The sequence below is a fragment of the Orycteropus afer genome, unplaced genomic scaffold, assembly GCF_000298275.1.
Source record: "Orycteropus afer afer isolate SDZICR_OR568_19922 unplaced genomic scaffold, OryAfe1.0 scaffold00009, whole genome shotgun sequence".
Lineage (NCBI taxonomy): Eukaryota > Metazoa > Chordata > Mammalia > Tubulidentata > Orycteropodidae > Orycteropus > Orycteropus afer.
The window spans coordinates 18832652-18845169 of NW_006921596.1; the positions used below are offsets into that span (position 1 = coordinate 18832652).

Genomic DNA, 12518 nt, shown 5'->3' on the forward strand with positions numbered 1-12518 from the left:
AAAAAAAAAAAAAAAACTGCAGAAGCTAGGTGATAGAGGTTCATTACAGTATTTTCTTCACATGTTTCAAATTATCCGTAATAAAACTTATTTTTAAAACAGAATATATTTGTAATTACTTGTAAATACACAGCTTTGGACAGACACATAAGAAATATCTAACACCGTCTCTAGGAAGGAGCTCTGGTGGTATACTGGTTAAGGCATCTGGCTATTAACCAAAACGCCAATGGTTCGAATCCACCAGCTGCTCCATGCAAGAAAGATGAGCCAGTCTGCTTCCATAAAGATTTACAGCTTTGCAAACCCAATGGGGGTCACTATGAGTCTAAATTGACTTGATGGCAGTGAGTTTGAGTTTTTGCTTTTGGTCTCTGGGAAGGAGAAATGGACGGGAGTCGGTATGGGTAGAAAGGACAATCTTCACTGACCGTCCTTTTTAGAAATGTATTCTAGTGCAAATGAGTATCAGCAGTAGCCCACCATCACTGGTATTCATTTGCTACATATTAAAAGCACCCATTATCATTATTTTTTGAGAGAAAAAGAAACATGAGCCCTGTTTTATGGATGACCCATTGAGTTTAGTGCAATCTCAACCCCCAGGGAGTCAGGGGGTGAAACTAAAAACAAACTCCTGAGTTTCTCATCCCTGATCCAGTCCCCAGGAACACTCACCTTCACTTACAACTTTGTGCCACTTAATACAGAGGCAGATTTCATCATATAAAAGTAGCTACCAAAAAAAAGTGTACTCCTGAAGACTATATTAAGCTTCTAGGTTCAAAACAATCCAACCATCTGCAGGAGCCAGGGATTCTACCTCCCACTGGTAGCAAGCCAAGTGAAATCAATAAACTCGACATTTGGGGGAGACAGAAAAAAGCCCTTTGTAAGCAGAGGTGGTATGACTAGGGCTTTGTAAGCACTCCTAGGAGAACACAATTGTCACTTATCAGCTCCACCAGTTTCAAGCATATTACTTTGCAGGGCAGTAGACATATTCTCGGGTATAAATCCTGCCTAGTAAATAAAGTAGTTTGGTAAATTAAGTTTAGGTAGACTTGCTTAAAGAGAGATACAAGCATTTACTCATAGATGCAATATATTCCAGTCCTTTACAGTGGTTCACAGGTATGAGTAACAGAAAGAAACAAAGGCTGCCACCCACCTTGATTCTTGTCATCTGGGTCAGGGTCTGGTTTCAGTCTTTTCACACTACTGCCACTCTCTGAGCTATAAAAACAAACAAACAAAAACCATGGTGATTTGAGCTCTGTACAATCTTGGGGATCAGAACTTGGAGAATGGGGAGCTCTAATAACCATTTAGATGGGTCTTAAGCAGCCTCAGGGAACTGGAATGGGAGTAAAGTCTTCATTTCAGGTTCTCCATCTCCTTCCAATTATGTTATCAGTTATAAATACAACTTAAAACCCCTGACTAATCCAAGGGATGAAGATCTCACTCCAAACTTACTGAACCAGAGGAAGTGTGAGGCCTAGGAATCTACATTATCAACAAATTCCCAGGTGATTCAAATAAACCCAGGGCCAAGTAGATTAGGAACTTCTGCCCCAGAAGACTTAAATGATCATCCTGTTACACAAGGTTGATTCTGACTCCTAGTGACACTATAGGGCAGAGCAGAACCGCTCTGTAGGGTTTTCAAGGCTGTAAATCTTGATAGCAGACTGCCTCGTCTTTGTCCTGCAACGTGGCTGATGGGTTTGAACCACTACCCTTTTGGTTAGCAGCTGAATGTGTTAAGCACTATGTCACCAGAGTTCCTTTTTGTTACACAAAGCAGCATTAAATAACATAGATGACCAAATAAACCATGGTAAACAGAGCTAATACTGAGTTCTTGCTATAGGTGATCTGAGGACTAAGTAATGTTGTTGTTATGTGCTAAGTAAGGTAAATAGTTAAAACATCCATTTTGCCACCGGCAAGAGCACTGCTGTGAGATAACTAACTGCCCACCTATAAGGAGTCCTCCTTGACACAGTCCAGTAAAACTGACCCAGGGCTGAATCTTAGAAGACATTGGGAAAGGCATGCATGAAAGCTTATGTAAGAACTTGAAAGGCATAATCATAGCTGGGGTAACTGGCCCTTTCAGGCTCCTGATTCTCCTCTCCTCTGCCGCTGTACCATGATAACATTTTTACATGTAGGCAATGTTCCTAGGAACATCTGCAGCAGATGGACAGTGTGCAAACCACAAGACTGCATCAATATACTCCTTTCAAAACATGTGGCTTGTTGCCAATATACCATATTGATTTGCCTAATAGACTGCACTTAAACTTAACATCAGTTCACCTATGCTCTGGTTGGTCAAATCGCTGTGTTAAGATTCAATCACTCTGGTGCCATTTTAGGATTCAGGAAGGAGGAACAAACATAACAAAGTACTTCCCAAAACCTCTAGGCAGTGCTGCCACCCCCCACTAAGTCAACCTAGTCACAGCCAGGTCTACAATCCTGTCACAGCTGCTATGTTCTTTCATGACACAATGCTTCTGAAGCAGCTGTTTCCCTGTCTGGGATGTGCTTCTCTCCCTTCTTTGTTTCAAAGCCTACCTAATCAACATCTCCTTTCTAATGCTTGTCCTAACTTCCAACATGAGCATACACACACTTTCTAGGCAGTTAGGTGTTTCTTCCTGCCTGCTCTCATTATACTCTGTACAAATCCTTTTTCAGAACTTGCTACCTTATTTTCCTTGAAACATAGCAAATTCTCAAATATTGAACTCCAGCTCTCCTATTACTGTGTGACCTTCAACAAGGGTTCTCAGTCTCTCAAATCTTCAGTCTCTTCATCTGTAAAATAGGGACTATAAAAATTTGTACTTCACAGTACCATCATGAGGAATACATGAACTCATGCATGGGAAGGACTTAACACGCCTGGCATATGGCAAGTGACTAATAAGAGACTACCCATCATTGTATTTGCTGAATGAAGGGTCAAAGAGACAAGGGTCGAAGGCCACAGAAGATACCAATCTGGCAGGAGGAGAGAGATAAGGCCTCCAAAATTTATGCTAGGCAGCCTTTTGCTCTGGCTGCTATGACAAGTGGCACTTCAGGACACACAGTCAGAGGGAGATTTAAGTTGTACGGGTGCTGGCTAACCTCTTATGCTTCACAGCTCCTGCCAACAGCTTTGCCTGGGAGAACTTGCTCTTGGATTCTATGGGTTTCACAGCCAGTTTCTTCTCCACTTCTTTCTTGTTTTCTGGAGAAATTCCAACTTTATTGAGACTATTGTGAGTTACAGGTTAAGGGTCAAACCAAGCAAAAGGAAAAACTACTGTACATAATGGTAAATCAAGAGAAGGAAGATAAATACAAACCACTGCCCTGTGATATTTAGCCTTCTTCATATATGCTCCCCTCCCAGGCAAAATCAGACTTTGCAGAGCATCCTTAACAGTCATCAACGACATCCAACCCTAGACACAAACACTAACTCCTGTCCTGCTGATGTGAGTTAACAACAGAATTATCTCAAGGTTTGTTAAAAATGTAGATTCCACCCCCTGCCCTTGACCTACCAAATGAGGGTCTCTAAAGGCCCAGGAATCTATGTTTTTAACACTCTCTCAGGATGATTTTAATGAGGAACACTGATGAATATACAACACAACAGAAGAACCAGAAAGCTGTTTTTTAAAAGCATAACCTGACACTCAAAGTCTGTCACTTTCTTTTGTTCTCTCCACCAACCCCCTTCCCTACCTCCCTTTCATGCTCTGTCTCACAAGCTATTAGGCAGTAGATAAGTATTCTGACATAGTATAATTCCTTGGTTAAGATGCATTAATCCTTGACTGGAACAATAGTGACATCTAGTGCCCAAGAAATCTAAGAAGTATGTAGTGACAATGGGAGGTCTATGGTCTAGCTATTTATCCATGTGTCTTTGAATAATGGAGAAAACTGGGTACCAGGAACAGAGAAATGCTAATTCTGATCACCCTTCTGGCACTAACTCTGTTCGTATGGGCATCAATTACTTTAAATATTGTTGTTGTCGTTATGTGCCGTCGAGTCGGACCCAACTCACAGCGACCCCTCCTTGGGTTTCCAAGGCAGTAGCACTATAGAAGTCTACTATAGAAGTAGACTGCCCCATATTCCTTCCGAGGAGTGGCTGGTAGGTTTGAACTGCCAGCCTTCTGGTTAGCAGTCAAGTGCCTTACGCACTATGCTACCAGAGCTCCCCTTTAAATATTAGCAGTATTCAAAGGCGATTATGTGTAACACTCATTACTATTCTGAGGTTTATCAATTTAACGTTTTTAAGGTCACCATGGAAACAGATGCTTAATACCAAATGTTCATTATTACTGATTCAAATTGAAATAGAGACTTCATCCTTCTAGTAGATGAAAGAGAGACTTCATCCTTCTAGTAGAAAGTGCCCAAAAAATAGCATGCTGTGTATTTTATTTGCAAGTCCATCCTTAAGGGGCAGAAACTCTCAAATAAATCTTTCCAAGCTAAATATTGGAAAATAAAACAAAAATGGAAAGAAGTACACTAAAAACAAAAGCACACATGTATTTATCATACCAACACACAAACGCAAACCAACATTTAACTTTGTAAATTTTGAACTTGAAGAAAAACACTCAACCTTTTTTTTTTTTTTTGGCGAGAGGCATAAAAATAAAATTTTCGAAACACATCCAAAGCATAAGCAATTTTTCCCCTTTGAGCCACCTTCTCTTTTCCCCCAAAATACTCTCTCACACACACATACCCCTACCAAAAACTTTGAGACATTAAAAAAAAAAAAGAAAACCAGTTTTTAACACACGTAATATTGCTACTGTTGCTGGTTGAACCTACAGAAAATAAAGAATTCCATTTTTTTTTAACACAGCGCAGGCCACAGCTTATTTATATTCAGAAGAATCACATTAGTATAACAATCAAGCAAAGCCAAGCACCAGCTCCAAATTCAGATCTTCAGTAAGTAAACACCTAATCCTTCAATTCCTATCTCAACATGTCTCTGTTTTATACATCAGCGGGTTGGAAGGCCTGCTTCTTGTCAGTTTCTCTAGTCAGTCAGAACTTTCCAAATTTCCAATAAAAGCCAATACCCCTGGAGCCTCTTCAATGTACTGCAATGTTACCAGGACAGAAACATTTATTTTACATCACTGCTGCTCTGTTCATTCTTTCCTTTTAACAGAAAGCCGAAGGGCATCTTACACTCATACCATACAAACAACGCTGCTCTCCAGAATGCTGCTGTGGGGGAGATATTGTATGTCTTATTTGTTAGTCTGCCAAACTAAGCATAGACATAAAACAAGACATAATTCAAGTGAGAAGTATAATTAGCATATTTTCTTGGAGGAAAAAGTCTGATGCCTGTAACAATGTTATACACGTATCTGCCTATCTCTACAAACATCAATGCATAATGTTATTCTGGGGTCACTGGGACAGGGAGTAGGGGTTAAAAAAAAACGGCTCTAATCCCAGTTTATAGACAAGGAAACCAAGATTCAGAATGGTGATATAACTTTCCATCAACTGCTACCTTAATGTTGCACTAGAATGCCACCAGCAGAACTGGGACTAGAAGCCAGCTCTTTATCTACCAGTTCAGAGGAGGTTCTGTGGCATCATGCTGCCACCTCAGTCACTGTCACTTTTACCCAAACCAAATCTCTGGGAATCTCTTCAGATTTTCTTCCCTATTCCTCTGTAATGGAACATATTTGACACACTGCAAGAAAATACCAACTAGCACAAACCACTGAGTCATATCATCAGCCATAGAGGCAAAACCTGCTCAATTACCGTAATGAAACTGCTCAACACATAAGCTTGAAAAAATCCAAATAAGCATCCTTCTGGGTGGAAAACAGTTAGGGTGACTCTACTAACCTCTCCTAGGAGTCATTCATTCATTCATTCATTCCCATATTTACAGAAAACCTACTATATGCAAAGCCCTGGAGAAATGAGTGGTAACCGAGTCAGATAAAGTCCCTGTTCTTATGGGGCTTACTTTACATTCCAGCAGTAGAGAGATAAACAAACCAGTAAACAAATAAATGAAGATTTCCAGATAGTGATAAAAACCAAAAACCAAACTCACTGCTGACCAGTCGACCAGTCAGATCCAATTCATAGCAACCCCTCCTTAGGTCTCCGAGATGGTATCACTACAGAAGTAGATTGCCCAACCTTCCTTCCCAGGAGTGGCTGGTGGGTTTGAACCGCCAGGCTTCTGGCTACAGTCAAATGCCTTAGGCACTATGCCACCAGACCTCCTTGGTGTAGTGCCTAAGGCATTTGACTGCTAACCAGAAGGCTGGCGGTTCAAACCCACCAGCCATTCCTCAGAAGGAAGGTTGGGCAATCTATTTCCGTAGAGATACCGCCTCGGAAACCCAAGGAGTTGGAAACGACTCGACAGCAATGAGTTTGGTTTTGTGGGTTTTTTTTTTTGGACTTGTTTTAATTTTCTTCAGCTTCAACTTAAACTTGCATATGAGCAATTAATGATCTGTTGCATTCATCCATGGCCTTGTTCTGACTGATGATAATTGAGCTTCGCCATCATCTCTTTCCACAGATGTAGTCAATTTAATTCCTGTGTATTCCATCTGGCAAGGTCCACATGTATAGTCAACATTTATGTTGTTGAGAAAAGATATTTGCAATGAATAAGTCATTGGTCTTGCAAAAATCTATCATGCGATCTTCAGCGTCATTTCTATCACCAAGGCCATATTTTCCAACTACTGATACTGCTTCTTTGTTACCAACTTTCATATTCCAATCACTAGTATTATCATTACATCTTGATCACATTTGGTCAATTTCAGACCACAGAAGTTGTTAAAACTCTTCAATTTCTTCATCTTTGGCTTTAGTGGTTGATGCATAAATTTAAATAGCAGTGGTATTAACTGGTGTTCCTCATAGGCATCTGTCAGTTTGTCATGCTGTGGTGTGCTTCACACAGCTGTGATGCTGGAAGCTATGCCACCAGCATCCCAAACACCAGCAGGGTCACCCATGGTGGACAGGTTTCAGCAAAGCTTCCAGACTATGACAGATTTGGAAGAAGGACAGGGCATTCCACTTCTAAAAATTGGTCACTGAAGACCTTATGAACAGCAGTGAAACACTGTCTGATATAGTGAGTGCTAGAAGATGAGCCATCTCAGATTGGAAGGCACTCACAATACAAATGGGAAAGAGCTGCCTCCTCAAAGGACAGTAGTAGACCTTAACGACATGGATGGAGTAAAGCCTTTGGGACCTTCATTTGCTGATGTGACACAACTCAAAATGAGAAGAAACAGCTGCAAACATTCATTAATGATTGCAATGTGCAATGTATGAAGTATAAATCTAGGAAAATGGGATGTCAAAAATGAAACGGAACACATAGAGATTGCAATCTTAGGCATTAGTGAGCTCAAACGGACTGGTACTGGCCATTTTGAATCTGACAATCATATGGTCTACTATGCTGGGAATGACAAACTGAAGAGGAATGACATCACTTTCCTTGTGAAAAACATTTCAATATCTATCCTGAAATACAATCCTGTCAGTGATAGAAATAATACCCACACGCCTTCAAGGAAGACCAGTTAATACTATTATTATTCAAATTTATGCACCAACCACTAATAACAGGGAGTTACCTTGGCCTAAATCACAGAGCCTTGTAAGACCTGGTAAAGAATGTAGATTTTTGTAAAAATGCAATGGGAAGCCATTATAAGTATTTTCACAGGAAAGTGACATGATCACACTTGTGTTTATAAAAGTTTCCTTTGGCTGCTGTGTGGAGAATGGATCGTCAGGGACAAGAGTAGAAGCTGAGACCAAATGATGGTCATAGTAGTCCAGAAGAGAGGTGATGTGGCTAGGACTACTGCAACGGCAGTAGATACAGTGAGAAGTACACATATTTGGAATACACTTTAGAGATACACTTCAAAGAATTTGCTGATAGACTAGATGTGGGATGGGAGGATGGTGAAGAAGAAATGAGGATGACTCAGGTTTTTGGCCTCAGCACCTGGTGGTATAGCAGTATCAGATTCTGAGATTGAGAAAACTAGAAAGATTTTGGAGGAGAGCAGAGAGATAAGGACGAGGGGTGGGTGTGGCATGGAATTGAGAATTATGATTTAGCCAAGTTATATTTGGGATGTCCATTAAAGTAGATGCCAAAAAGGCAGTCTTGAGCAAAAGTGAAGTCATCTTTGCTGTTTTCTCTGCACTTCCTACGGGGACAGACTACACTGTACCTGTGAGGAAGGTCTTACCAAGGACACAGAAAAATTGTTAAACATTTCCTTTCAAAACTCAGAAGTCAGTTTCTCCCCTGGATAAGGTCTATTTCACCCCCCATCAATCTCAGAGTCTAATGCTACATGGTTAGCATACTCTAGTACTAAGGATTTATGCCTTGAGGTAATCCTAGAGGATCTGGACTTCTGAGAGCAACAGGCAACATAACTTTCACGAATCACTGCCAGTTATTCAGAGTAACAGTAATATCAGTGCAGAAAGGGAACTTAGAGATCACGAGGCAGAAGAGCCTCATTCTGTTTGTGAGTAAACTGAAGTCCATAGATGATGAGACAACTGATGCTTCACAAATTTCTCCCCAAGTACAAAGGATATTCTGTATTCCTTCAGTTCTTTTAGTTCCTCTTCTCTTCGTTGCTTTTCTATTAGCTCCTGCTGCCGAGAAACCTCATCAAGGAAGTTGGTCTCATCTTCATCTAAGCCTCTTACCATGTTTTCTGAAGAAATAATTAAGCAAGGAACACTTAGCAGACTTAAGGGAAAATATAATCAAATAAGATTTTTCCTTTTCCTGAGTTTAATAAACAGCAGATCCTTTAGGGGATTAGAAGAAAGAACTGGTAAACACCATGGCTTTTGGATACATAACAAAGCACAACATCAAGGCATTTCTACCCATTTCTAAATATTAGCATATAATTAAAATGGGTACCTTGAGCTTTAAACAAAAATGTTCAATGTGGTCTAAAAGGGAGAAGGCTGTCTCTTTTCTGCCAAACAAGCATCTGGAGACTAGATAATCAAGACAATTGCATGGCTACTTAGAAAAAGGGTTGCATGAGGCAGATGTACACCAACAATGCCCTGCAGAGTCCCTTGGACTCTATTTCCTAAGGCTTACTGAATTTAAATTGCTCCTCGTACTCCTGCTGCTTCCTGTCTTTCTGTTCCTGTAGCCTTTCATAAAGAGATCGAGGGTCATAAGCCTCCTCTGGACATTCTGAAAGGAAGAAGAGGGGAGAGAGGGAGAGACAGGGGTAAAAAAGGTACATACTTTAGAAGTTTCATATTATTTTAGGATCACAAAGGGCTGTAAGGATAGTCAAGTCTTCTCTACATGATCTGAGGGCAAGGATAACACAAAAATAGTATAAAGTCTACAGCTTTCCTCTGGATCACGGAGAGGCCAGCAATTCTCAAAGTTAACTAGCAGTGTCAACAGGGTACATTGCTGGAACAATTAACTGGATGAAGGGTCAGCCAAAACTACAAGACCTGTGTTCTCAGTTGTTCAGACCCTGGATCTCACACTGACAATCCACATAACCTACACATGTGTAGAAGGAACAGTCTAGTAGACTCTCCTGGAAGGCAGAGTGGTAGAACAGAAAGGGTAAGAGTGTGAATATCCTGGTTCTGCTCCCAGCCATGGAGGTTTTATACATCTTACTTCACCCTTGAGTCTCACTCAGTTCCTCATCTCTGAGGGGAAGATATTAACATCTACTTTGCAGGGTTGCTGTCAGCATTAACAAACATGACATTGAATGACAAATTCTAAGTTATATACCTTCTGGATCCTCAGGTTTTCGAACTTTTTCCCATTCCTCTTGCCTCCTTTTACGTCGTTCATCTAGTTCTGCCTCAGACACGAACTTCTTTTTGATAACAAAGTTACCATCATCCCCTCCATCCATAATGGAAAACTGGTCTACAAAAAAGAAAACAAAAAGTTTCAAGGGAGAACTGCAATTAAAATTCTAAAGAGAAATAAAATTTAGCTTTGTGTCTACCTCAAAATTCTCTTCCAAATTTGAATGGAAGAAATTCTCAAATACAGCTGACCTCTGAACAATGTGGGGAATAGAAGCACCAACCGCCCATTCAGTTGACAACCTGCATGTAACTTTCGACTCCCCAAAAACATAACTACTAACGATAGCCTACGGTTGACTTGAAGTCTTCCTGATAACAAAAAGTCAATTAATACCATTCTTGCCATACAGTCACTAGATTTTCACACGAAAGCACTCACACACATACACTAAGTTTATTAACTGTACAGCCTGATGATTATTTAGTATTAAGTGGAAGCAGACATCATTGGTTCATCCTTGTTGTCTTCACATTGTTTAGGCTGGGGAGGAGGAGGGAGAAGAGGGGTTTTATGCTGTCCAGGAGTGGCAAAGGTAGAAGAGGGGGAGGAGATAGAAAGGAAGTCATGAGAGGCAGGCACACTTGGTGTAACTTTATGGAAATACATCACAATTTATGTCTGACTTTCTTGATTTTTCATTTCTCTAAAAACGTTTCTATACAGTACCAATCCTTCTTCCATCATTTGCTTTAGTTTCAGTCCCCATATCACAGAACAGCCCATATCATAAAAGAAGTCAAAAGCAGTCTTGAATAATTGGAACCCTTTTGCCAGATTGTCTAATGTCAATTTGTTTTCTGGCACTGTTTCTTCTTCGTCTTCTTCCTCATCGTCTGGCACTGGTTCAGAAGCACTAATCTCCATCAAGTCGTCTTCTATTAATTCATCTGGTGTAGTGACTATCAGTCCTTGAATGTCTCCAAGATCTCTCATCTTGAAACCCTTCACCAAATCCACACACACAAACACACAACTTTTTTTATTTTTTGGCATATTGACAATCTCTTTCTTCATTTCCTTGATTGGTTCTGTTGTAAATCCGGTGAAATTATGTACATCTGGACACAGTTGTCTCCAGCAAGAATTTATTGTTTTGGGCTTGATGGCTTTCAAGGGTTTTTCTGTAACAATTATGTCATCTTCAATGGTGTAATCCCTCCAGACTTTCATGATGCCCTTTCTATCAGGGTTCTCTTCTATAGCATTGACAATCCTTTCTGTTAGTGTATCATGTGTAATGAACCTAGTCTTGATGACCCTTGATCTAGAGGCTGAATTAGAAACATTGTGTTTGGGGGCAAGTAGACCACTCTGACGCCTTTGGTGTTAAATTCATGAGGTTCTGGGTGGCCAGAGGCATTGTCCAATATCAAAAGAACCTTAAAAGGTAACCCCTTACTGGCAAAGTACCTCCTGGCTTCAGGAACAAAGATCAATGGAACCAATCCAGAATAAGGGTTCTTGTTGTCAAGACCTTCTTGTTCTGCAACCAAAAGACTGGCAACTGGTGTTTGTTTTCCATTCAAGGCTTGAGAGTTAGCAGCTTTATAGATAAGGAACAGTCCTGATCATAAACCCAACTGCATCTGCACAAGGCAGTAGAGATAGCCTATCCCTTCCTGCCTTAAATGCTGGTGCTTGCTTTTTTTCATTACTTATAAATATCCTTTGTGGCATTTCCTCCCCCTACCCCCGGTCTAGGGCACTTCTGTCTGCATTAAAAACCTGGTCAGGCAGTTATCCTTCCTCTTCAACAATTTTCTTAATGGCATCTCAGAACTTGTCTCTTATCTCCTGGTCAGCAGAAGCTGCCTCTCCTGATATCTTGGCATTTTTAAAGCCAAACTTCCTAAAATTATCAAGCCATCCTTTGCTGGCATTATATCCTTCAGCTTTAGACCTTTCACCTTCCTTTTGCTTTAAGCTGTCATAAAATGATTTCACTTTTTGTCAAATCACATTAGAGTCTATAGGTATGTCTTTCTTATAGCAGTCTAGCATGCACATAAAAGCTGCATTTTCAATACGAGATAAAAAGGTATTCACAAAATGTGCAAGGTTTTCATGCCTGCTGGTGTAGCTGCAGTGACAGCTTCGTGAATTTCCATTGTTGTTGTTTTTAACAACAGTCCTTACACTGGATTCATTTATCTTCATTTGGCAGGCAATTGCAACTCTAGACCTCGATCTATGGTACATATCAAGCAATTCAACTTTTTCTTGTAATGTCATGACTTTTTTCTGCTTCTTGGGAACACTTCTAGTATCACTAGTAGCTCTCTGTATGGGTCCCATGGAGTTATTCAAGGTTTATGGTACTGCAGTAAAAATGATGAAAAATATGCGAGAACAGTGAGATCACTTTTTACTGCAATATGCAATTTACTGGAGAGGCAAACTGCTTAAGCAAAGATGGTTGGCATCACACAGTGTTTTAAGCAAGTATTTGCAACAAGTGAGCTCACTGCAATAGCAACAGGAGGTGGCTATGAAATTATTAGAGTAGTACAATATGTACTACAATTAATTTTATGCAGTTATGATT

At 40.3% G+C, this 12518-nt stretch overlaps 1 protein-coding gene across 1 annotated transcript in view; it reads right to left on the reverse strand.

The window, feature by feature from the left end:
- PSME3IP1 (proteasome activator subunit 3 interacting protein 1) overlaps window positions 1–10013 on the reverse strand; it is a 17226-nt gene extending 7213 nt beyond the window's left edge. Inside the window, exons 1-5 of the mRNA XM_007947395.2 lie at window positions 9887–10013; window positions 9218–9316; window positions 8692–8813; window positions 3148–3281; window positions 1172–1236 (exon numbers count right to left, since the gene is read on the reverse strand). Of these exons, the coding sequence (XP_007945586.1) occupies window positions 1172–1236; window positions 3148–3281; window positions 8692–8813; window positions 9218–9316; window positions 9887–10013 (547 nt within the window). The remainder of the gene's footprint in view (window positions 1–1171; window positions 1237–3147; window positions 3282–8691; window positions 8814–9217; window positions 9317–9886) is intronic.
- Window positions 10014–12518: the final 2505 nt, after the last annotated feature.